Genomic DNA, 25,606 nt, shown 5'->3' with positions numbered 1-25,606 from the left:
GTGTATTATCAGTGCACTGGCTCGCCACACACCACTCTGCACAGCACACTACGGCAGAACATCTCATTAGCATTCCGCTTTAGCATATAGTTTCACACATTAATAAACAAATGAAAAGTACATAAAATTGGTGTTGGACATGTGTCCACTAAGCACTTATTACACTCGGTGCCCATCAGCTAATCAAACATGTTTTATGTGTCTGTACTACTTAGCTATATCGTGTGCGGAACAATACAACTCACCTCTCGTATGGCTACGGCAGACTGGCAGCGATTACTGCAGCCAGCCTCACCTAACCTGTTTCCCCATTACACTGACATTTGTGGCAAGTGGAATAATACCACGTAAACACTGTTACATCTACATATTCTCATGATGTCAATGTATATGAACAACAGTGTGAAGCCCTTATAGATAGCTCAGGCAGGCACTTCCAGCTGCACTTCCTCACACACTTGCAGTCTGTTTCTATCTATCTACAGATTTTCTCTCTGACATGCCTGCAGTACCTGCTCTTTCAACCCCTTCATCACCTTCAGCATCCACCTCAGCCTCAGTGGAAGGGGGAATATTTATGCATCGCTCACTAATGTCTTTCTTTTGCATGGTCCTCTGATTGGCTCAGAAGCTAGACACCTAAATTCTGTTCTTTTCTATTTTAACATCTTGAGATCAAAAATCTTTTTCCTGTGCGTGTCCTTGGCCAACATAAGCACCATTAATCTGTCAGTTAAATGTGAGCTTTCTGGCTGAACTGTTATAATCAAAATGAAGTTTACAGCAGTAACAGTTCTATTCATAGCAGTAGAGCTGTAACTACATACAGGGAGTGCAGAATTATTAGGCAAATGAGTATTTTGTCCACATCATCCTCTTCATGCATGTTGTCTTACTCCAAGCTGTATAGGCTCGAAAGCCTACTACCAATTAAGCATATTAGGTGATGTGCATCTCTGTAATGAGAAGGGGTGTGGTCTAATGACATCAACACCCTATATCAGGTGTGCATAATTATTAGGCAACTTCCTTTCCTTTGGCAAAATGGGTCAAAAGAAGGACTTGACGGGCACAGAAAAGTCAAAAATAGTGAGATATCTTGCAGAGGGATGCAGCAGTCTCAAAATTGCAAAGCTTCTGAAGCGTGATCATCGAACAATCAAGCGTTTCATTCAAAATAGTCAACAGGGTCGCAAGAAGCGTGTGGAAAAACCAAGGCGCAAAATAACTGCCCGTGAACTGAGAAAAGTCAAGCGTGCAGCTGCCAAGATGCCACTTGCCACCAGTTTGGCCATATTTCAGAGCTGCAACATCACTGGAGTGCCCAAAAGCATAAGGTGTGCAATACTCAGAGACATGGCCAAGGTAAGAAAGGCTGAAAGACGACCACCACTGAACAAGACACACAAGCTGAAACGTCAAGACTGGGCCAAGAAATATCTCAAGACTGATTTTTCTACGGTTTTATGGACTGATGAAATGAGAGTGAGTCTTGATGGGCCAGATGGATGGGCCCGTGGCTGGATTGGTAAAGGGCAGAGAGCTCCAGTCCGACTCAGACGCCAGCAAGGTGGAGGTGGAGTACTGGTTTGGGCTGGTATCATCAAAGATGAGCTTGTGGGGCCTTTTCGGGTTGAGGATGGAGTCAAGCTCAACTCCCAGTCCTACTGCCAGTTTCTGGAAGACACCTTCTTCAAGCAGTGGTACAGGAAGAAGTCTGCATCCTTCAAGAAAAACATGATTTTCATGCAGGACAATGCTCCATCACACGCGTCCAAGTACTCCACAGCGTGGCTGGCAAGAAAGGGTATAACAGAAGAAAAACTAATGACATGGCCACCTTGTTCACCTGATCTGAACCCCATTGAGAACCTGTGGTCCATCATCAAATGTGAGATTTACAAGGAGGGAAAACAGTACACCTCTCTGAACAGTGTCTGGGAGGCTGTGGTTGCTGCTGCACGCAACGTTGATGGTGAACAGATCAAAACACTGACAGAATCCATGGATGGCAGGCTTTTGAGTGTCCTTGCAAAGAAAGGTGGCTATATTGGTCGTTGATTTGTTTTTGTTTTGTTTTTGAATGTCAGAAATGTATATTTGTGAATGTGGAGATGTTATATTGGTTTCACTGGTAAAAATAAATAATTGAAATGGGTATATATTTGTTTTTTGTTAAGTTGCCTAATAATTATGCACAGTAATAGTCACCTGCACACACAGATATCCCCCTAAAATAGCTAAAACTAAAAACAAACTAAAAACTACTTCCAAAAACATTCAGCTTTGATATTAATGAGTTTTTTGGGTTCATTGAGAACATGGTTGTTGTTCAATAATAAAATTATTCCTCAAAAATACAACTTGCCTAATAATTCTGCACTCCCTGTACTGATGTAATGATGTAACGGTATAGCAGTTCAGCACGTTCTTCAATTCAAACAAGTCGGGTTACTCAGGCGTTACGCACGGTGAAATGCTAAGCAGACTTGTTCATTTTCTGTCTCTCTTATCAGACACGCACAGATACACGCACTCATGCGCGCGTGCACACACACACACACACACACACACACACACACACACACACACACGGTCTGCATATGTGAGAATCAGATAAGACATTGCTTTTCTTTGTTGTGAAATCTAGCTGCCAAGATCACTTATGAGGAAAACTGGGTTATATTCATACGTGATGTTAAATGTTTATGTGTCCATAAACACCCTTCTTATCTGCAGAAACTGCTGCAGCACAGTGCAGCAATTTACAAGAAATTAAACAAGCATTTCAAAAAACCAAACAAAACCAGGCCATCTCAGGGGCATTTTCACACCCAGATCACAGGCAGCAGTTATTTAGTTTGAACTCTGCTGTGATTCCCCCTGAGTTTGCTCCAGTTGCACATGCAAGAACACGCTAATCGCCCTGGGGTGTGGACCAAAGCAGATGGACCCAGACCTGACCGAGATGGGCGGGAGCGGGGGGGGTCCCCTGGTATTTTTTAAAACGCCTCCTTTGGAGAAAGTGATGAGGCTGCAATGTGTCAGCACTCGAGTGTGGCATTAGGAAGAGTCGTCCACAACTGCTGCTGTTTGTGAGAGAAGCTTTCTCACAACAGAAATCTGGCCAATTACGGAAACCTCAGCTCCCACATGGATTTTCTTAATAAGGCCTCAAAGTGTGTTTGAAATGCAAGAAAGGCACTGCAATACAATACAGTAGGAGCGCATCTACTTATTTACATAGCAGAGCCCTGATGGTAGACTTAATTAAGTCTACCATCTTTGCAAATGACAAGCAAATGAATTGCTACCTTCAACGGCCATCAGGCACACTACCAGTGTTTCCCAGAATGCCCTGGCCTTTCTTTTTATCTTCCCTATAAATCTTCATCTTAGTATTGAGTTATCGATTACACTTTTATTCTTTGCGTCTCATGCTTGATCTCTCTTCTCTCTCCAGAATCCCGTGCTAAGCAGCATCTTCCCCCACAGAGGGCCCAAAGCAGGTGGCTCCTCTCTCACCATCACAGGCCAAGCACTGAGGACAGGACACCTGAACGAAGTCAGCGTCTTAATTGGAGGAATACCGTGTGATGTGTAAGCACTTCCAGAATAAATCCTGTTCATGCTGCAGGATTTGATTTGTGGGTTAAAATCTAAAAGACGTTCCTCTTCTCAGGCGCGACATCCAGAAGGATCACATCAGCTGTCTGACCCGAGGCAGCAACAGGACGGGAGAACACGGCATCACTGTGCGGTTTGGTGGTGCAGAGCGCCACCTGAAGGGCTCGGTGTATCATTACACCCCCAACCCAAACATCACCAAGGCTGCTCCGTCCAAAAGCTTTCTCAGGTGCTTTAGTGGAATATAACTGTATACATCTAGTCCATTAATGAAGTCAAGTAAAATGCTTTTAATATTATAAAATCCATTTTTATTAAATCACCAATAAAATGGATCATCACCCATATTATCTATTTGATGAGCTTAAAAACTTTAGTTTCAGAGTCTAAAGAGAAACATAAGTTTTTCCATATTGAAACAAACCTATAGAAAGCTATAGAAAAGGGACACACACGGTTTATAAAACAAACCCCAATCCAAGATTAATACAGTCACCTCACAGCAATCTGCTGGCCGGCCGGGGCCTTTCTGTGTGGAGTTTGCATGTGCTCCCTTTGCCTGCATGGGCTCTCCTCCCACATCTTAGGGATTTTGGTGATTCTAAACTGGCTTTAGGTGAATATGATTGTGAGTAGAGGACTGTAACTCTGTGTTAACCCTGTAATGGACGGTCAGTGTGGCCGGCGTGTGCTCTCCTCTCACCCAATGACAGCTGGAATGGGCTCAACACAGGCTGGGTTAGCCCCCCAAATTACACTTGTATCAGTGCATGTGTAAGGTATTAAGCAATTCGGTATTAAATATTGCAGTATTGTAAAAGTGACGACAGACATATTAAATTAACACAAATCCACTGAACTCATTTTCTCTCCTACTGCTTTCCCCCACAGTGGAGGCAGAATCATCACAGTTTCTGGTCAGAACCTGGATGTGGTCCAGGAGCCAAAAATGAGGGTTACCCTCAGTCCTCGTGATACTCTCCCTCCCAGGAGGCGGAGAAGTGTGGTTAAGAAGAAAGAAGGAAGCCTGAACCGAGGACAGGATCACCAGGGTCCGCTGAAGAGATGGAGGAGGATTGTTCCAGAGGCGGACTGCCCTGAGGGGACGCTCTGCCATGTCAAACAGGTGTCTTCATGGGATTGTACAGAAATGATTATTTACTGCACTGATTTTGTTTAAAATACGCATCCAAGGATTATCTTCTTTTTCACTTCCCCCGTGCTCTCTTCCAGTACGAGTCTCGCTGCACGGTGAACAGCTCCTCCCTCATCTTGTGCCCGACCCCAGCCGTGGGCCCGGAGGCCATTAATGCAAGGGTCAAAGTTCACTTCTTGTTGGACAGCCTTCATTTTGACTTCAACACCGTGGGTAAGGAAGCCTTTAGGTATGAGCTCAACCCCACGCTCTACAAGCTGAACCGGAATGATCCCAGCAAGCCGTACCATCACAAACCCGGCAGCATCATCTCTGTCGAGGTGAGTTACGGGAACCTCGAGCTCGAAATAAACTGGCACCACTTTGTTTCTGCTCAAGACTGTGTTAAACAAACAGTCTCACAGTGTTGTTGAAGTCAGCCTGAAAAAATAAAATAAAACGCTAACAATGAATAGAAAACGCAACAACATGCCACTTTATGGAAGAAGTAGTTGTTGTGGTTAGATGGACAAAACTCTCTGGTGACAGGTCTGTCATTTCCTGTTTCTGTACTACTTTCAGCAGTGTGGTAAGTTTTAACAGTCAGTTTCTTTAGTAAGGTCCCTACCTGAGAGAAGCAACCTCTCTGCACTGCAGTAAAGTACACTGCGCTGCAGGCATGATAAGAGCTGTATGAATGCTCCTAATATGGAAAGGAAATTGGATAAAACCCATATAAATCCCACATTTAATAATTGCACACTATCAAAATAGTCATAAAAACGATCATCGTGATTGACAAAGTAATGCAGATAATGTGTTTCCTATTTCATGTGGAGTCATTCTCAAGGCACACTCAGACCAAATGCTGTATGCATACATTGCCTCCTTGTGGGCACAATATGCAACTACATCTTTAAATAACATAAAAGGCTTTAAGAAGTCTGCATAGGACCACCTCCTATCCTCAGTAAGTCTTTCCACTTACTGGTTCAGGTTTCAAAGAACATATTGAGAAATAAATCATATGAATGTCCTTCTATAAAATATAAATGATAATAACATTTTATTGAATGCTGTAGCTGAGTGGAAGAAGAGCAAAATTACATTCTTTCCGCAGAGGCTGGGTTTCTTCTGACTAAACACATGAAATGCTGTTGTGTTTTGTCAGAGCTGCTTTAGAAAAGCCGTACTCTGTTTTTTTTTTTATCAAGGGAGAACATCTAGATCGAGCCATGTCCAAGCGCGAGGTGGAGGCTTGGATAGGTGACGGCCTGTGTTCGGTGAAGACCCTGACACACAGCCACTTGTACTGCGAGCCACCGGCTCAGCAGCCCTCAGTGAAAGGTAGGAAGAAGCAGGATGGCGTGGACAGTCTGCCTGAGTTTACGGTGAGTACATGATGCAAAGAACTGTGAATTTGAGTTCAGTGAACCCTCTCTAGTTCATATAGTAAATACTTAGGATTTCTTGCTGTAGTGTTAAACTTGTTCTTTTTCACCTGCTTTTCAGGTGAAAATGGGAAATCTGAACTTTTCTCTGGGCAGAGTAGAGTACGACAGCCAGACACAGTCTACATTTCCTCTAGAGGCTCAGGTGGGAGTCGGTGTTGGAGCATCCATAGTGGCTCTCATTGTGCTCATCATAGTGCTCATATACAGGTAAACATGTTCAATTCACTGAGCATCAGTTTCTCCTTTGATCAACATATTGGTTGGTTTTGGCTGTAATATTGCCTTTTCATCATGGCTTGTGGGTCAGGAGAAAGAGCAAACAGGCCATGAGGGACTATAAGAAAGTCCAGATCCAGCTGGAGAACCTGGAGACCAGTGTCAGAGACCGCTGTAAGAAGGAGTTCACAGGTAACTTCCTCTTTTTCTTCGGGACTTTTAGAGAATACATGTCCTTAAAGTTAGACTAAACCAAGACCTTTATTCTTTTTTTTAGACTTGATGACAGAGATGATGGACATGTCCAGTGATTTGGTGGGCTCTGGGATTCCCTTCCTGGATTACCGAACGTATGCTGAGCGTATTTTCTTCCCGGGGCACCAGGAGTCCCCACTGAGACGAGATCTGGATGTCCCAGAGAGTCGAAGGCAGACGGTTGAGCAAGGGCTGATTCAGTTGTCCAATCTGCTGAACAGTAAACTTTTTCTCACTAAGGTAAGCCTCCACAGCTGCTTTTTATTAAATCTGTGTTTATTTATTTATGCTGCCTACATTTGCAAAGCAAGCCCCTTTGCAACCCACAGAATTGTTGGTTCTATTTTGCTGCTACTACTCTCCAATGTCAGCCTTATGTGCATGCAATAGAAGGATGGGGAGTTCCCATACTAGAGATACAGAGCTATTCTGCCAAGGTTTACCTGGTCTCGACAGAAACGTGGGGGATTTTTCACACACAGATTAATTAACTCCATATTCTCACCTTTTTTGTTTTTCTAGTTTATTCACACTCTTGAGGTGCAGCGGACCTTCTCCCCCAGGGACCGGGCCTACGTGGCCTCTCTGCTGACTGTAGCTCTGCATGGTAAACTCGAGTACTTCACAGACATCCTGAAGACGTTGCTCAATGACCTAGTGGAACAGTATGTGGCCAAGAACCCCAAACTGATGCTGAGGAGGTGATGCCGTTTTTTTAACCTGTCCTAGTTGGCGAGTAGGAGATGTTTTTCATCCACGGATCATTTACATGTGTCTCATTTTTTTCCTCCCCAGAACCGAATCAGTTGTTGAGAAGCTGCTGACAAACTGGATGTCCATTTGTCTCTTCACGTTTCTGAGGGTAAGTTGTTTTAAGGTTGACCAGACATTAGCTGGTTAGACACTGGCGGTCAGTGAAACATGACGAACATCAGTTACTACTATAGTGTTATTTGAAGTTATAAAAAAGAATATTTTTACTGTCTCTTTACTGTGAAGTTTTTATGTCAGGAAAATGTTTTAAGAGCCTGAAAAGGGGGGAAATCTGCTAAAATTGTGCTTTCAAGGTCATTTTTAACAACTTTGGTACAGAACTGCTAAAATTTCTTCCCTTTGAAACGCACAGCACAGTCTTAGCAATAAGATGATCAGAAACATTCATTAGTTTATATTTTTTGTAAAAAAAAAAAAAAATTAATTCAATTTGATTTACTTAATTTTTTTAACCCTTTAAGGGGTATAGTTGGTAGAGTTTACCCTTCCTCTTCCTCTAAAAGACAGTGTTAGGGTTTTATCAGAAAACCTTTTATGTTCAAATGATTCTGAAAAAAGACAAGATAATTCTTGTTCTAAGAAATAAAGCAAAAAATTTGATTAAAATAAACTAATAAAAAAAAAATCACACGATGGTGTGTACTATTTTCTTCACAGTATTAAAGTATTAAAACTGGCTTTAATTTCTTTTTTAAAGAGCAATGGGAGGCTCCGGTGTTAAACTAAGCAAGAAAACAAGTCCATCTAAATCTCTAGTTTGAGGCCTGACAGTACCAATAATACCATGGGAACACACAAGTGCTTGATGCTAAAAACTCTCATCTTCATATGATTAGATACTCCAATAAATGTTACAAATAAGCAGGAAGGAGTGCTAACTGCAGCGCTGCATGAATTTGCTGTCAGTTGTTGAATTATAACATTGAAACACTTCATTATAGGAGGAACAGATGCGCTGTATTTAAAGCACATTTCACAGAAAGTCAGTGGAGATCAAATGTCGCTCACCAGTAAGACAGTGTGACTGATCAGAAGTGGAATACCACTTTAATGAATGAATTCTTCATGCCTGGCCAGGAATCAGCAGGGGAATCTTTCTACATGCTGTTCAGAGCAATAAAGCACCAGGTGGATAAGGGACCTGTGGACGCTGTGACTGGAAAAGCCAAGTACACACTTAACGACAACCGACTCCTGCGAGAGGACGTGGAGTACCGCACACTGGTTAGAACTCACACATCCTTTGATTGCAGCATTGTTAATGTTGGAAGGAGAAACCCATGTTTTCCTGTTTGGTTTATTATCATATGCTGATATTTAACTGAATAAGCTAATAAGCTAAGTACGTCCTTACTGTTTCCACAGGAATTAAGAGATTTAATCAAATGCCTACACATCAACGTGTTGATGATTAATTTGTCATCAAGACGTGAGAACCTTTATAAAAGCAGATTTTTGTCACTTTGGTCTGGAGCATTCAGGGTTGCATAAAAACAATACAACAGTCTTACCAGGAGTGGGTGTATCAGGAAAGAATGGTCAGACAAGCTTGAACAAAATTCAAGAGCTCCTCAGTTTAAAGTTGATGACAGTACAGTTAGAAAAAGGATGAATAAGTGTGGCTTATTTGGAATTCCTGCCAGAAGAACATCAAATTGGGTCATGTGACAGGACAATGCTCCCAAACGCAGCAGCAAATCAGCTACAGATTGGATGAAAAAGACAAGAATCAAGATGTTGCAGTAGCCTAGTTGAAGTCCAGACATCAACCTGATTGAAGTTGTGATGGGGCCTTAAGAGAGAGCGGTGCATGGAAAAATGTTCACTAACCTCAAAGACCTGATGTGAGAGTGGGACAAAGTGTCTTAATGCTTAAACTGATGACATTTTATGTTATTGTTGCTAAAGGTGGTTATACAAGCTACTGAGTAATGGGGTGTGCTTTTCACATAACTTTGACATCTTTAAAATAAAACATGACTAAAATTAATGTAAACGTCAAACTGTTAAGATTTAAGCTTAAACAATTTAAAGTCAAACCAGTGTGGATGGTTGCACACAAGTGAACACTCAAACACTCCTCCAAAGTGCCGTGTGTCCTACAGTGTTATCAGTGTTACAGTGTCCTACAGTGTTATCAGTGTGTTTTATCCATAACCAGCATTTGTGTACATGTGTCCAGACTCTAAATGTGGTGATGCCAGCTGCAGCTGCCAGCGGCGGCACCACAGCGCAGACAGTTCCCGCTAAGGTGCTGGACTGCGACACCATCACACAAGTAAAAGAGAAACTTCTGGAACAAACCTGGAAGGGAACATCTTTTTCTCAGCGGCCGCACATCGACTCGTTACATCTTGGTGAGTCAGATTCATTTCACAACAGCATAACTCTTTCTTGTGTTTCAGTCTTCTCTTATGTGAGGATTTTAATTATAGAGATGCAGACGTTTGTTTTTTTTGTGTGTGAAGTGCATAAGAGAAAACAAAACAACTGTCATTGAGTCAGTATTTAAACATTAAACAACCTCACCAGTCATCTAAACAACACTCGGTTCTGGTTTGAAAAAGTAAAAGGTGAAAACGCATCTGCTGAAAAGATATCACTTCTAAATCTGAAATAGAATAGAAACTAGTGTATAATTACATCTTCCAACAAATTCATACATTGTGATGAACCTAGAATTAATCCATAAAAATGAATAGGAGTGGAAGCTGCCGTATTGCTCTTCCATCTTGAATACAATGGCCGAGATGGAAATCGCCACTGCAACGAGCACATTTCATGCGTGTGACCAGCCACATACGTAGTACATCAAAGGTGGAGGAAAAGAGAACTTGCAGGTATTAATGTGCCATAGAAGTCAAAACACTTTCATTAATGTTTGTACCTTTGGACTCAAGCTATGAAGGATCGTACCTGTTTCATCATCAGAGAAATGAGTGAAAAGCCGAAGGAAAGAGACAACGCCACAGGCATCTTAATAAAATGTCATCACCTGAGCAGACGTCAGGGCTCTAACACACAGAAATGTGCAACAACATGCTAATTTATTCCTGATATTGTCAGCAGATTAGACATTTGACCCTCCCGTCTCCGAACAGCTGCGACACCCGACTAAATAGCATCAATAGCTGGTTATAGGATAATATTATACCAGCTAATGTTAAGCTCGAGTGGCCCGAAAATCACACTTTCCATCTGATAAACAGTTTGAGTCATTCTCACACACTCAAGTCAGCAGTGTTAGATCCATTTGACAGACACGTTCAGGGTACCCTCAGCAACTTCTCAGTATCTCTGTCATCAGTGAGAGGTGAATGTCACTCGCTCATCAACTCGTATCTGTTTAAATTTTACAGCCTGCGCCAGAGTAAATAGACATGGACACATTGACAGTTGAGGGAAACAGGAGACTGGCGGCCAGAGATGTTTGTCTGCTGTTCATCTGTAATCTGTCACTGCCTGCAGTCAGTGACAGATTACAGTCACTGTAGGTAGGATCATGCATTTGAATTGGTGAGGGGTAAGAAAGCCAAATTCAGCTGACTGCATTCTGCAGTCCACTGGTGTGTAGTTGTGACATTTTACACAGTGCACCTTTAAACAAGCAAAGCTGCCAGCTGGTCTACCAGATTCAACCCAGGAAATAACATCTGTGGTCCCTGAGGGTTTTCGTTTTTATCAATCCTCAAAGTTTACTGTCTTAATTCTGCAGCTATTAGCACAAGCTCAAGGTTACCTGAACATTTCTCCCTTCAGAGTGGCGTGCAGGTGTTGCAGGTCACCTAATCCTATCAGATGAAGACTTGACATCAGTAGTGCAAGGTTCATGGAAGCGCCTTAATACACTGCAGCACTACAAGGTGAGTGCTGACATCACACAAACACTGATACACACACACACACACACCTCAACTCATTAAAGTTTTGGAAGCAGTTTTAATCACATTGTGAATGTTGTCATGTGACTGTGTAATCAGGTCCCCGACGGAGCGACGGTGGCCCTTGTTCCCAGAAACAACAAACATCACCTTCACGACAGCCACGATTACATGCCAGGAGAGAGTAAGTTCATTATTATCTGTTACCCCTGTGTTGGTATTATGGTTATACGTTGCTGTCTGTATGTAGACAACTGCATCTAATGGCAATGGTTGGCGACCTTCATTCAGACGTTTTATCTGAGCAGATGAACTCAGTCTAAATAACCAGAGGAGGGCGCTATTTTACAGTGGCCGTGACTTAGGTGTGAAGATGAGTTTGTGGGGGGAATAAAAGCTGTAATAATGAACAAAAACATCAGTTGTTCACTGCGTACAAACACTTGAAACAAAGACAAACAGCTCAAATGTAGTGACCTGTTTCTCACCTACCCATCCAACTGTTTGTCCCCTCCTACCAGAGACCCCTATGCTGGATGATGGGGAAGAAGGAGGCGTGAGACTGTGGCATCTGGTAAAAGCCAGCGAGGAGTCTGAGCTGCCCAAGCACAGGAGAGGTAGTGTGAGAGAGAAGGGTGGGGAGCGAGCCAAAGCGATCCCCGAGATCTACCTCACACGCCTGCTCTCCATGAAGGTAAAACACATGGTCTGAATGGGGACAAACAAGGTGGTGGTCACTCACTAATATCTTAATAGGTTTTGTATATTTAAATTGAACAGACATCAGATGGTACTTATACCTCTTTTTTATTTTTCATAAACAAAACGTGTTACTGAGTGTTATTCAGGTTTGTGTTGCCTCCAGGCAGCAGAGTAAACAGCTGGGAACACCAAATGTAGTGGTTTTGTTGTGGATTCTCCACAGTTGATATACAAATATGAAATGAGTCAGCAGCAAGAAGGTGTGATGTGCAGAGACATGACATACATGTTCACAACAGAGATGCCACAAAACCCTGCTACACTCGGTCCAATCCAACAAATCCAAGTTTTTTCATTTAGAGATTACATAATTGAAAAACATATTTGCTCATGTTCCATATTTTCCTTATGAGCCAGCCAACACTGAGTATGTGAACACGGTGGCCTTTGTGACTATGACGTGGTGCTATTTTGAGCTCACGTTTTCACAAAGAAACCTTTGTCAGTTAGGAACCAGCGTGAGTCTAAATTATTTAGAGCTCATGAAATATTTATCTTTATAATGTATGTTGACCCAAGACGTTATGTAGTAATGATGAACAATGAATAAACTGGGAACACAGTGGATTTAAGATGCACAAATGTCAAATAAATATTTGGCTTGTTTTTGCCGTTACTATTACATTAATATTTAATTGAACATGTTTCCATAGTTTCATGTCAGCGGCTCTGGCATATAACCACCCCTTTTACACAAATAGCATCCAGCTTTGGACCTCTGCACACCTTGAATGTGCATGTGAGGAGCTGCTACACTGATGCATCAAAAAACAAGAGGAAGAAGAAAGGATTTCTTTTTTCCTTATCACTGTGATACTGTCACCGCGGGTTTATGACTGACGCCTCTCACTCCATGTGATCTCCTGGTGACCCTGAGCTAATTAAAGGTTTAAGAAAATAGATGATTAAGTGAGGATAAGATGACCAGACAAAATAAACGAACTGTATATTTCATAAGTTGCAATGTATGCCTGTGCTGCTTACTTGCAGAATTGTTTCAAGAATTTAAATTGGCCCATCCATGATGGGAGACTTTAAAAAGTCCCCAAACAAACAAAAATAAAAATCTATTTGTCAAATTCTGTACATTACAGGTCAAAATGATGCACTTTCAGTTTTAGATTTAAGGCTCAAGAAACTTGGGATCCTGTATTTCCTACAATTCACTGTTTCACTATTAAATATAACCTGAATATGGTCAGAGCCCCTGTGACATCATCAAACTCACTGGTTTACAGCATGTAGCTTTTTTTTTTTTTTTTTTTGTGAAAAAACCCCCATATTTCATTAAATAGAAACTTCCATCAATTGAACGCCTTGCATATTTCTTATTTTTGCACCAAACACCATGGTTCATTATCCCATGGACCATTAATATAGAATCTTATTCATTAAATATGACAGAAACCGCTCAGTTCAGACAGGTGCCTTAAGGGTCAGTCCTCTGGGCTTTCAAGGGGTAAAGAGTTAAATCCAAATTGAGAAAACCTCCTGTGACATTGGGATGGGAAAAAATAGACGCGGGCTTGTTCAGAGCCTCAGGAAATGCTACATAACTGTTAGATCAGCAGTCCCCAACCTTTTATGCGCCATGGACCGGTATATGCCCGACAATATTTTCACGGACCGACCTTTAAGGTGTCGCGGATAAATACAACAGTATAAAACTAGTACCGGTACCGAAAAAAAGAAGATTTATTCATAACACATGTGAAAGGACCCAGGAAAACCGAGTTAACGCTAAAAACGCTAACAAAATAACGCTGAAAACCGATAAAAACCCTGAAAACCATACATTTCACACCTGAGCCTCAACTCTCGCGGCCCGGTACCAAACGACTCACGGACCGGTACCGGTCCGAGGCCCGGGGGTTGGGGACCGCTGTGTTAGATGACACATGTACCTTAACTTAGCTTCATGTGCATAATCTGTGGAGTGCCCCTTCAAAGAGAGCATCCCCTCTTTGTTTCATGGTTTATTTATCTCTGTCACTTTCTCTGCTCTGTCTCAGGGCACTCTGCAGAAGTTTGTGGATGATTTATTCACCGCCATCCTCAGCACCAGCCGTCCTGTACCTCTAGCTGTCAAATACTTTTTCGACCTGTTGGATGAGCAGGCTCAGCAGCACAACATCATGGACCCAGAGACCATCCACATCTGGAAAACCAACAGGTAACTGGGTGAAAGACGCTTATATTGGGTTTGGATGTTGAGAGGCAGAGTTGGAAGCCAGGAATGGGTCATGGGCCGTGAGACATATGAAACACAGCATAGATATGCTTCGAGGGGAATTTCATCCATCGAGAGATTGAAGAAGCACCCCACACAGAACATATGGACAACAGCTGGTTTTATGGTGTTACTGTACTAGGACTTTACTTGCAGATCTTGTGGAAACAGCAGAGATTTGCCAGGGTTTGCCAGGGCTCATGAACCTTGCCAGAGACTTATTAAACTGCTTGTTACTTTGAAGCATTTGGTTGATACACGAGGAACATATGACATCTTAGATTAGATTTTGTCACCTTTGTATACATCACTGCTATGTGGGTCTTCCGGGGAAACCCATTGTCACTTAGGCTACTGACAGTGGGTCCACCTGCACTTGGCTGCATCTTATTTGTTTTCTATGTACTTGTAAAGAGCTCACCAGAAAAGTGGTGATGATTTCACAGACCGTGGACCTTACATATTGTGAATAATGACAAATAAATATACAAAGGACACAAAAAGAAGTGTCTTGTATGTTTGTCTTATTGGTGATAACAACCATTCCTGTGTGTTTACCATGTTTCTCATATTTTAAACTCTCTAAAAAGGCTTTAAGTGTATTTTTGTGCAAGCTTGTTAATGCGATTACTCAAGGATGAGGTGATTATTTATATGTGCTCTTTCTTTAAAGCTTATCTAGTCAGTCATATAAATGTTATGGCGCTCTTCATTGATTCATGTCGTAACCAAACCTCCTCAGAGCAGTTCGTTTAGACATCACGTGAGCTTTGCGTTTTCACCACATTCCAGATACACGAAACCAAAAGGCCCAGGACACCAGAGTGTGTTAGAATCAAACAAAAGGGATGGAAGCACCAGTAAAGAACCTGCACTTTTTTTCTGCATAAGAGGGGATTAGAAGCATTTTTTAAAATCTGATGTATAACTGTACTTTTACATTACAATCACTGCTTAAATGTGTAAATGTTTTCTTGCTTTACCAAACAGCTTGCCACTGCGGTTCTGGATCAATATCCTGAAGAACCCGCAGTTCATCTTTGATGTGCAGACATCAGACCACGTGGATGCTGTGCTGTCTGTCATAGCTCAGACCTTTATGGATTCTTGCACCATAGCTGACCATAAACTGGGACGGGTGAGCTTCATTTGTAAAGGACAAATATGAGACACTTACAGAGGGAAGAAAAATAGCCTTTTGGCTAATTCTGACACATTAACATTGATTTGTAGATTAATATGCACTGTCCCTTTTTTTTAAAAAGAAAAAAGAAAAAAAAGAATTTGAATTAGATTTTAACTTATGTCCTTCTGTGTTTGTGATCCCTGTGTTAATTATGTACGTTTCATTTTAAGATGGTCCCAAAATTAGATTCCAGAGAATGAAGCAATTGCATCTGCTGTGACCCTCCTTGCAGCATTGCTGTGCACACTTTTTTGTCTTCATAGCACTTCAGTGTCTACCCATAGTAGATGTGAGAGAGGCCTTTCATTACTTAGAAGTTAACCAGGGTCTCTTTTTACCTCAGAGACGATAACACACCTTGTTATTAGTGTGCTGTTTGTTGGGCGCCTTTTTCTGTGGAGCATTTTCTTAGACTGTCTCAATGTGGACATTTCAAAATCTTTAGAGATGTAAAAAATACTTTTTTCTAAGATCCAAAGATCCTGTGTCTTAATCCTGCAATATACAATCCCACACTTTCAAACTGTGAAGGTCAGAGGGTTTCACACCTGATTAATTCACAGCCGACTCTAATTAAACATAAAAGAGCATCGTATAGTTTTCCTCAGTACATAACCAAATCTAATAGTCTGGGCTGGGTTTTGTCTACTTAAGACTTAACACATAATATGTAGCAAGGATCAGATATTACACATCATCTCGTGCGTAATAGGAATGTGAGTCTAATGAGCCCTGCAGCCTTGTTTTGTACTCAGTGCATGTTGACATCAACAAAATTATTTGTGCACATTATTACTCCTTGTTTTACATGCCTCGTTACTCTTATGTGACATCTGTCTTCCTTACTCAGGACTCTCCTATCAACAAGTTGCTGTATGCCAGAGACATCCCCCGCTACAAGCAGATGGTGGAGAGGTAAGAATATGGCAGCCGGTCGTCCCACTGACCCCAGGCATAAAAAACACTCTGGAAGAGAGAGGAGGGAGGGGTGGAAGGAGAGCGTGAGGCACAGGACGATCTGTCAGTGCCAGACAGAGGGTAGACTAAGCCCGCGAGGCTCCATGCATGGATGGTCTGAGAGCAGACTGCTACACTTACTACTACCTTCTGCACATTAAGCTCGGCATGTCGCCCTGCTGAAATAAGTGTTGCTAGACAAGATTTTAGGTAACACATGTGCTTGTTTTCGAAGCCTTATTAGCCTGATCTGCATTTAAAAATGATCACTTCATCTTTCTCTACATGTTTTCCCCACTGATACACCAGAGACTCATAATTTGTCATATTTTCTTATTTAAAATTAAACAAGTCAAAAATGAACTGACAGTAATCAGTGGAGAGAGTGGCGAGCTCTTAGGGGTAAACATCTCTCTTGCATTTGGGTTCAAATTTCTGTGGATTTAATGTAAAAATCTGTGATTCCCTGTACCTCCAGGTACTACGCAGACATCCGTCAGACCATCTCTGCCAGTGACCAGGAGATGAACTCGGCCCTAGCAGAACTCTCCCGTGTACGTTACCTACTCTTGTTTTCCCATTTAGTCAAAGTAACCTTTTTTTTACACAATGGCTGAACACATAAATACTTTTAGGACCTGGAAGATTCCATTTAGCTGGGAGAATGACAAGCTGGATGTGGAGTTTGAAATAAAATATGAATAGCAACCGATGCAGTTTTTAACAGCTTTCCACCGCTGACGTTTCTTCGCCTCTCTATTTTTTACTCTCCCTGAACAGAATTACGCTGCTGAGGTCAACTGCCTCGTGGCTTTACATGAACTTTACAAGTACATCAACAAATACTACGATCAGGTGAGTATCACAAAATTACGCAAACATGATGCTTGCATTGCATAGTATGCTGTCAGGGGAGAGATTTACTAGTTGTGAGCTGACAGGGATTTTATGTAATCATTATTTAAAGAGCTGGCTATGTGCATATGTATGAACTGTCAGGAGTGTAGCTCAAGTTATTGATTGACAAACTGATTGAATTCCCTGAAATATTTGGATGTCTGATCTCTGAAGTCCACAGTTGTCTCATACAAAACAGCATTAAATACTCAACAGAAACAGTATTTGCTTTTTGTAGTTCTTGTTATAATTTGAATCTCACATCCCATTCGCCAATATGAAGTGGGCAGGGTTTACGCTCTGTATTGCAATCTATTTCCAGACAGAAATCAATATTTCAGGTTCACCACTAGGATCTGTCATGTCATCTGGTTTTTGTTTTTTATATATATATAGTCCCCACAAAGTGGAGTTTGTGGGGATAGGTTAATTAATTAATCCAAATTACCCATAGGTGTGAATGTGGGAGTGAATGTGAGCGCAAATGGTTGTCTGTCCCTGTGTGTTAGCCCTGCGACAGACTGGCAACCTGTCCAGGGTGTACCCCGCCTCTCGCCCTATGACAGCTGGGATAGGCTCCAGCGCCCCCTGCGACCCTGAGAAGGATAAGCGGAAGTGAATGGATAGATTGATATATATATGTAGTCCTCCTTTCCTGACACATAGGATGATCACAGTGCACAATGCAGACTTAAGGTTTCATATGGTATTGCTCAAAATTAGTAACTGAGCCCATAAACTCACCAGGAAAAGTGTTTACTAAGGTCAGCGCAGATGGCTGTTTCCTCAGACTTTCACTGAGATTTTGCAGCAATGTGCTGTTAACTTGTCTGCCATTTTAGATGTGTCACACTGTACGCTCAAGGCTCCAGTCATAGAGGCTTAAGCTGGGCAGACACTGTACGATTTTTTTCAGTCGCGTTATTCAGCTTCTGCTCAAACTGTACGATTGACTTGCAGGGGTTAGAAGTTCGTAGGTCACGATGCAGGGTCTCACACTATACGGCCCGATGCTCTGATGCAACCCGAGTGCTCAAACTGTGCGTCCATAAAAATGAAGGTTATAACAGAAAATCTGTCGCTCGCTCTCCCTCTCTGTCTTTCACTCACACAGACACGCACACCACCATCAACTTTGCTAAATTGCTAATGAAAAACATTGATCAGGCAGCTGTGATTGAGCAGCAATGTAAATCCAACTATTTTCACGGTTGTTGTGGTCGTGATGATTTTGTGATGCCACATCGAAAAGGCTCGGATGAGCTTTCCAAAGTTCTACAAGTGCCTCCATCGCTTGTGTCCAGATCACACACTGTACTGCCGTGCTACTCCGTCTTTTTCACCGACGTTTATGTGTTTGCGCGTGCGCAGTGTGAGCAGCTGCGGTGACGGGAGGTTTGAAATCCTCCCGACCAAGCGATTGATGATCAGGAGCTGGTCGTGAGGTGTTAATCGCTTCTCGTTACCCCACATATACTACACGATGCACGATGAAGGCCAAAATCAGGTCGATCACCAAAACGGTTGCACGACTGAAAAATCGGCTCAAAATGGGCCAAAAATCGCACAGCTTTAGGGACAAGTCCACAATGATCTGGCAACCACTGAAAGGAAAACATGTATTCCCAACCAGTTGATTCAAACTTTCTTGGAACTGTTTTGATTCTAGTAGATTTCCAAAGTTGCCCGTAGTTTGCATGGAAGATGCCATCTTGTCTGCAAATGTGCACCCAGGAATATCCTTAAGTTGGGGTCTTCAACTACACTTGACTGCAGCAATCTACTAGCAACCAAAGCGTGAGAAGCTTCTATAGGAGTGAAATCATTTCAAGGAAGATAGCTCATTGCTCTAACTTTAATATGTTAAGTAAGAATTTTAATTGAACTCTTTTTGCCTTCTATCAGATTATCACAGCTCTGGAAGAGGACTGCACGGCTCAGAAGATGCAGCTTGGATACAGGCTCCAACAGATAGCAGCTGCCGTTGAAAACAAGGTTACAGACCTATGATTTCCACGGCTGGGATAGACATTTGTGGAAAGAAACTTTCTTTGACATCTCCTTGGAAAAAACAAAACAAAAAGAAAACGTTTTTTTCCCTGAGAAAAGGGACTATTTGGTCCCATACTGTGATTCTGCTGTCATTTTGACAGACTAATTGTTAGTGAGGTGTGTTTCCTGTGCTGAATCGGTGTGCACAATTACACTCCTCTTTTGTCTCATTTTGGGAGTAAAAAGAGCGCCACATCGCTGAGGAGGGGGAAAAAAACTGAGAAAATGCACATCAAAACAAAAGAATTTCTTCTGAACCTTGGATTTCTGATGTTTAAGTCACCTAAAGGGAAATTAATAACAAAACAAAAGAGATCATTTTGGGGGGGGTTTCTCTTTCTTGATGGACATTTTTCAGAGTTACTGCACAGAACATTCCTGCCCCGAGTTTAAATGTAGATTTGTTGGAGAAAAAAAGAAAATCTAAGTGTGCTGGAGGACAAAATAAAGTGACAAAAGGGAAAAGGAGGATTTGACCTTAAACACCAACAGCTTTGGAGTTTTCTACCATGTTTTCTCAAAGTCTTACAAATTGATAATGACACTGTCAGTGGTCTAAGTTATCACGTATTGAATCTGCTTCCAAGTCTTACTCTGTTGTCATGTTCAGTTAGCTGTTATTGGATGGTTTCCCTGGGTATATTTCATTTTTTAAACTCGTCATTACCAGTTCTTTTACTATAATTTGTAGCTGCTGCCTAATTTAGTTTAAAGCCAAGACTAATGTTTTATAAAAGCTCTCAATCTGCTTTTTTTTTTAAAGATAACCTACAGCTTGGGGAATTTTCTTTTTTAAGTAAAGTTTCACAAATTTTGTTGCATTTTGCAATCTTTGCTTTTATTTGCAGACGCAAAGCAGTTTGACAAAGACATTTGTAGCTGACTTAAGAACAATCCGTCCGAAAGTCAAATCTTCTACACAAGTTAAACTACATGCAGACAAAATTCATACGAGATCAAACCCGAACTTAACTAGCAAAAATATTAAAAATAAAATGCACAAAAGAACCGAGGAACACTTTTAGAAATGTCAAATACTGGGGACATTTACTTTTGATTTTAAAGGTGTCTCATAGGTTGTTCTAGAGAAGCAAAACAAATAAAATGTGGAATAAACTCAATGAATACTTGATTTGTACACTAAACTATGATGAAATCATTTTCCCTTTAAAGTCAGGTTGAATCTAACACAAGTTTTCTAGGGTCACTGTCTAAAGTACACAATTAAATAAAATTATTTATGTATTCTTTCTCACTCTGGCCCATCCTGCATAGATCAGCTGATTGTTGCGTCTGCCGTTCCAAACACGTTGCCAACCCTTACAGAGTGCCCTCGTGTCACCAATCGATACACTGTCACCACATAAAATAGTAGAAAGGTGTTTCTCCCGTCTCTGTTTTACTTACTTTTTAATTTCCATATATTGGCCATTATAAATCCTGACACCAACAGATCTGTGAATAGCTAATATTGGCTAATGACATCAGCCCGTTGATAAATTGGTCGGGCTCTACTTTATATATATTTTCAGAAAGACCTGTTTTCTCTTCTCTGTGGTCACATGACCACTGCTTAAATTCATTGTTTCAGGAAAAATATGTTTTCGCTGAATCTTGTTACGCTGATGAAGCAGTGTCAGTGTATGTGTAATTTTTTTTTCCTTTACAAAAAGGGGGGAAAAGCTCATCTCTGAGACTTATAATCACACATTGTAATTGCCTAACAAAGGTGCCTGTTGCTCTGCCACGCCTCATGCGAGAATCCTTTTATTTTCCCAGTTTAATTTATTGTTTATTTATTTTATTGCATATGTTGTTGGATTTTTCCTTACAGATCTATGAAACATTTATTCCCATCAATTTCAGATGTTTTTTGTTTTGGGTTTTTTTTTTTTTGTACATCGAGTTGGATTTGAGGAGTTTCAAACTTCAAACTCAAATCCAGTTGTTCTCAGATGCTGATTATTTTTGAACATTTTGGACCCATTTTAAATGTTTCAAGGCAGTTATCTTGTAAATTTAAAAAAGCAAACAAACAGGATTTTTTTTTTTTTACCATGCGCATTGGTGTTGCTTGTGTAAGCAAAGCTCAGTTCTGATGTTTGTTCTGTACATACTTTTCCTAAGTAATCATGACTTTAGCGTTCTCTAACCAACTGATAGGATGAACCTAACAACAGTTTAATGTGATGCAATAAACAGGTCCAGATGTTAACAGAAGTTTCATTTTTTGCATTATTAAATTTGTGTGTAAATATTTTTTGGAACATGAGTTAATTTTGACTTCTTTTGAAAGAAGGAGGATCTTGATGTGTTTTCAGGAGCAAATATGGTTCACTTGTACAGTTCAGTTTAATTCATGTCTAGTTCATTTTCACTTCAAAGTGCCTTTATATAATTTGAGGTAAGGATCCTAAAACATTTCAAAATTTTTTAATATATGTGATTCTCTCCTCATTAAAACACTGTAACTGAACACCTCCGTCTATCCAGACGCTAGTGAGCCAGCACAATATATATATATATATAGCCACTGGTAAAAAATGGGAAAATGTAACTCGGGCAACTAACTAGGTACACTTTTCTTTTTCTTTATTTTTTACTATGACAAAAGATGGTTATCACACTAAAACACATACTCTTCATTAGGTATGCTGATTTTTCTGGAACCAAAAGTTGCCATATTTACTGAAGAACAGCTGAAGTTAACGAGTTTTTATCTGCTGTTTAGTGTTAGTTAACATGACAAATAAAATACTAGAATTTCACTGACTTCTTGGATTGTCATTTATCAGACAATTCCAATAAAATGCTCAAAAAAGGCACTAACAACACAAATACAATCAACAGGTTCAGTTTATCAGATTGATTTGGTGAAAGTAACGTCAGCAATACATGCTGCAGACGCCTGTTGGTGCATTTTTACATGAAACGGCCTACCCCAAACACCTCTAAGCCTCAACATACAGAGAAATGAGCTACAGAAAAATATAGAGAGAAATGCACTTGTTACAAAGACATTAATTGGCAATTATGACGTGTAAACTCCAGTTAGGCATTTTAATATGGAGCAGGCTGCAGGGACTGACTGGCTGTTGGTGAAACAGCAGGTTTTAGTAGTGTTAAGCTCCACTTTTAGTCCCACACACTGTCTTCACCAAGTTTGTGGTAAACACTTGGGTCCGTCCCTAGTACTCATGCAGTATTGTAGCAAAAAATAGTCAGGTCTCAGCCAACATGTCACAGTCCCATTTCCATTGCAAGATGATCTATTTCTAGAACGAGAGCGTTAAAACCTGGATGGATCCAGCTCACAGATCCAGTCCAGTTATTGTCACTGCTATTAGTTCGATCGGTCACTTTTTCTGTCTAAATGTTAAACAGGTGGCAGCCACAGGCCTTTGTTGGGAAGCTGAGTGTATCAAACACAGTATTATCATAGACTCAACAATATACAGAATGTATTTCATTTCCAGTGTTATTGGCAGGACACATTTTTTGTTTTTTGTTTGTTTTTAAACAGCATCCCATCAGCACTGTGACAAGTCCCTGGTTCTTGATAGCGATTAGTGCAGTAGCTGAGTGTCAGCTCGTATATTAACTGCTTCCTGTCATCAGTAATCCAGGATAGAGACTCCATATTTAGACGTCTGTAAATGTAAGAGTATGAGCACCTGTCACATGCAGCTGGTAATGCCACACCATGCTCCACACAGAGATAACAGCAATAAGTATGACTGCTCAGATTATCAGTAAAAATATGAAGTATTTCTATATAAGCTGCCAGTCAGTGTGGTGTTTGTATGTGTTTTCTTGAGGCAGGCGGGCGATGAAACGTAGTCACCCCTGAAGATATTTAATGTGTGCGTTCTGTGTATATGTTTCAAGTTGTAAACCAAAGACAGGCTGGCTGACTGTGGTCATAGCAAAAAACAGTGCAGGTCACAGTTCAGTCTGTAGTGGGCGGGGGGATCAAACGCATGAGTTAGCATGTATACTTTAAGGAAGAAGTTTGTTGCATTATCTATTTATTTATCCCTTACTAACCCAATGATCTAAATTTGTGCAGGTGCTATTTTGATTTCTCCACACACACACACACACACACACACACACACACACACACACACACACACACACACACACACACACACCGATTGCTCCTGTGGGAAGTGTGTTATTACAGCTGAGTGCAACTGGAGAATGGTAACAGCCAGCACAAGCTTTTAGGATTAAGATTGGACCAACATTAGAGAGTAATACCAGGACATGAGAGGATGGGCTGGAAAACAAGAATGGACACCTGCTCGCTCCGACGCTGTGCAACAAAACAGCCTAGTGAGAACTTTAAAGAAGCCCTGGCTTGAGCTTTGTTTGTTCTACAGTCCAAACAGGCTTGGAATATTTTTCAAGAGATCAGTATAACAGCCTATATTTGTAAAAGTACTCAGTAGGTTAAGGCCTGTGTTTAATCCTACATTCTGAACCTGTGAATCTCTACATGGTCTCCATGGTCTGCTGAGCGTTTGGTGGCCTGAGCTGGAAAGCAGTGCAGATGGAGTTTGTTGTTTTGGACCAGAACTGGTCGAACACGTGTTTTGATTTTCAGCTTGAATCTTTACAGTGATACCTACTATTCTCTAGCATTTGATTCACATCATTTTTTTAAACAGACACATACTGTGTCAGCACATAACAAACACCTTAGCAAAAAACCCCATTTAAATTCACATCTTTATACACTTACTAGCAGCCTGTTGCAAAAACATACAATTTGTTCCCATTTCTTCAGTTACAATCTTTGGAATCTATGAAAAATGCCAAAGATAACAGCTTGGCAGGCTTAAAATAGGATTTTTGCACCCAAAATACCATTAACTGTTCTTACTAGCTATTACCTGAAAACCATATGGGCATGGTGTGCAGCCTCCATCCATTTGCTTCCGCTTATCCTTTATCAGAGTCGTGAGGGGGCTGGAGCCTATCCCAGCTGTCTTAGGGTGAGAGGCAGGGTACACCCTGGACAGGTTGCCAGTCTGTCGCAGGGCTAACACATAGACACAGACACCCATTCACTCTCACATTCATGCCTATGGATAATTTAGAGTTTCCAGTTAACCTTTCCCCAATAACTGCATGTCTTTGGACTGTGGGAGGAATCCAGAGTACATGGTGAGAACATGCAAACTCCACACAGAAAGACCCTGGCCTGATGGTGGAATTGGACTCAGGACTGTGAGGCAACAGTGCTAACCACCGTGCTGCCGTGTGCAGCCTGTCCTTAAAAAGAGAACTGAGGAAACTAGACAAGTGGAGGACAAAGAAGTGGCAGGCCTAAAAATGATCTACAGCAGATGAACAGTATCTGAAAGTTATGCCCTTTAGAAAAAGTAAAGAAAATGCAGCAAAGACAGAAGCAAAGAGAGATCTTCATCAGAAATGGTCTCAGTGAAAGGCTGGCTGAGACAAAAGGCTGAAGTATGATGATATCATCTGGAGGTTAGGATTGTCTGCAGTCATGTACAGTAAACACACTCCAGCTATAGTTTCGTGTGCTTTGCAGCTGGAAAATTTCAAGGAGACGCAATGCCATCATGTGTCATCTGACTATTAACAGTTCTTCATGTGAGGTCGACAGGCCTCTTGATATCTCACATCACACACACCCAACCCTCATTCCTCTGCCTTCAACACGCTTCCCTGTTTTACGAGCCAGGAGCTCCTTTGCTCCATGGCATCCACTATAAAATGTGGTGCCATGTAAGAGTGTTAACAGCATGGTGTTGGCAAGAAAAAGCAGACTCAGCCACTGAGATGTGAAGGAGGCTGTAAGATCAAGTGTACAATATATTTGTCAAGATTGTGCCAGGTGCTTCTGTTAAACTTCTTCCTCAAAAGCTGAGCTCATCTAAATGTAAAATCCTCATACAGAGAGGGTTTTAAATTGCAATCTGTTTTTAAAAAATGGAACTTTCAGCCAACCTCTGTTCTAACGACTTTATTTTAATCCTTAAGAATGTGCTGCAGGCAGGTTTAGCAGTCTGTGATCCCTGTAGCAGCTGTCGTTCCCTCTCTTCCCTCACTCTGTTCGGCCTTGTGTGACGTTCGGCTCATCTTTTAGGGGCGCCTTCTCTCTTTTATAGCTTTCCCAGCATGCACGAGACATCGAGGAACAGAGAG

The 25,606-nt window shown here is 41.3% G+C and overlaps 1 protein-coding gene across 1 annotated transcript in view; it reads left to right on the top strand.

The window, feature by feature from the left end:
* plxnb1a (plexin b1a) overlaps positions 1–21,840 on the top strand; it is an 89,027-nt gene extending 67,187 nt beyond the window's left edge. Inside the window, exons 19-39 of the mRNA XM_086276414.1 lie at positions 3,464–3,600; positions 3,683–3,856; positions 4,519–4,753; positions 4,861–5,103; positions 5,977–6,153; positions 6,275–6,423; positions 6,524–6,624; positions 6,710–6,927; positions 7,210–7,388; positions 7,483–7,549; positions 8,539–8,685; positions 9,644–9,818; positions 11,221–11,324; positions 11,442–11,526; positions 11,864–12,036; positions 14,117–14,277; positions 15,325–15,472; positions 16,371–16,435; positions 16,956–17,031; positions 17,258–17,332; positions 19,280–21,840. Coding sequence (XP_086132540.1) covers positions 3,464–3,600; positions 3,683–3,856; positions 4,519–4,753; positions 4,861–5,103; positions 5,977–6,153; positions 6,275–6,423; positions 6,524–6,624; positions 6,710–6,927; positions 7,210–7,388; positions 7,483–7,549; positions 8,539–8,685; positions 9,644–9,818; positions 11,221–11,324; positions 11,442–11,526; positions 11,864–12,036; positions 14,117–14,277; positions 15,325–15,472; positions 16,371–16,435; positions 16,956–17,031; positions 17,258–17,332; positions 19,280–19,384 — 2,994 coding nt within the window. The 3' untranslated portion in view covers positions 19,385–21,840. The remainder of the gene's footprint in view (positions 1–3,463; positions 3,601–3,682; positions 3,857–4,518; positions 4,754–4,860; positions 5,104–5,976; positions 6,154–6,274; positions 6,424–6,523; positions 6,625–6,709; positions 6,928–7,209; positions 7,389–7,482; positions 7,550–8,538; positions 8,686–9,643; positions 9,819–11,220; positions 11,325–11,441; positions 11,527–11,863; positions 12,037–14,116; positions 14,278–15,324; positions 15,473–16,370; positions 16,436–16,955; positions 17,032–17,257; positions 17,333–19,279) is intronic.
* The last annotated feature ends 3,766 nt before the right edge of the window (positions 21,841–25,606 follow it).

Source organism: Aulonocara sp. 'chitande type north' Nkhata Bay, linkage group LG20, assembly GCF_057382095.1.
Source record: "Aulonocara sp. 'chitande type north' Nkhata Bay isolate Kocher_YH1m ecotype deep benthic linkage group LG20, A_spYH_male_GT1.1, whole genome shotgun sequence".
NCBI lineage: Eukaryota > Metazoa > Chordata > Actinopteri > Cichliformes > Cichlidae > Aulonocara > Aulonocara sp. 'chitande type north' Nkhata Bay.
This window is presented reverse-complemented; position numbering and strand designations above follow the sequence as displayed.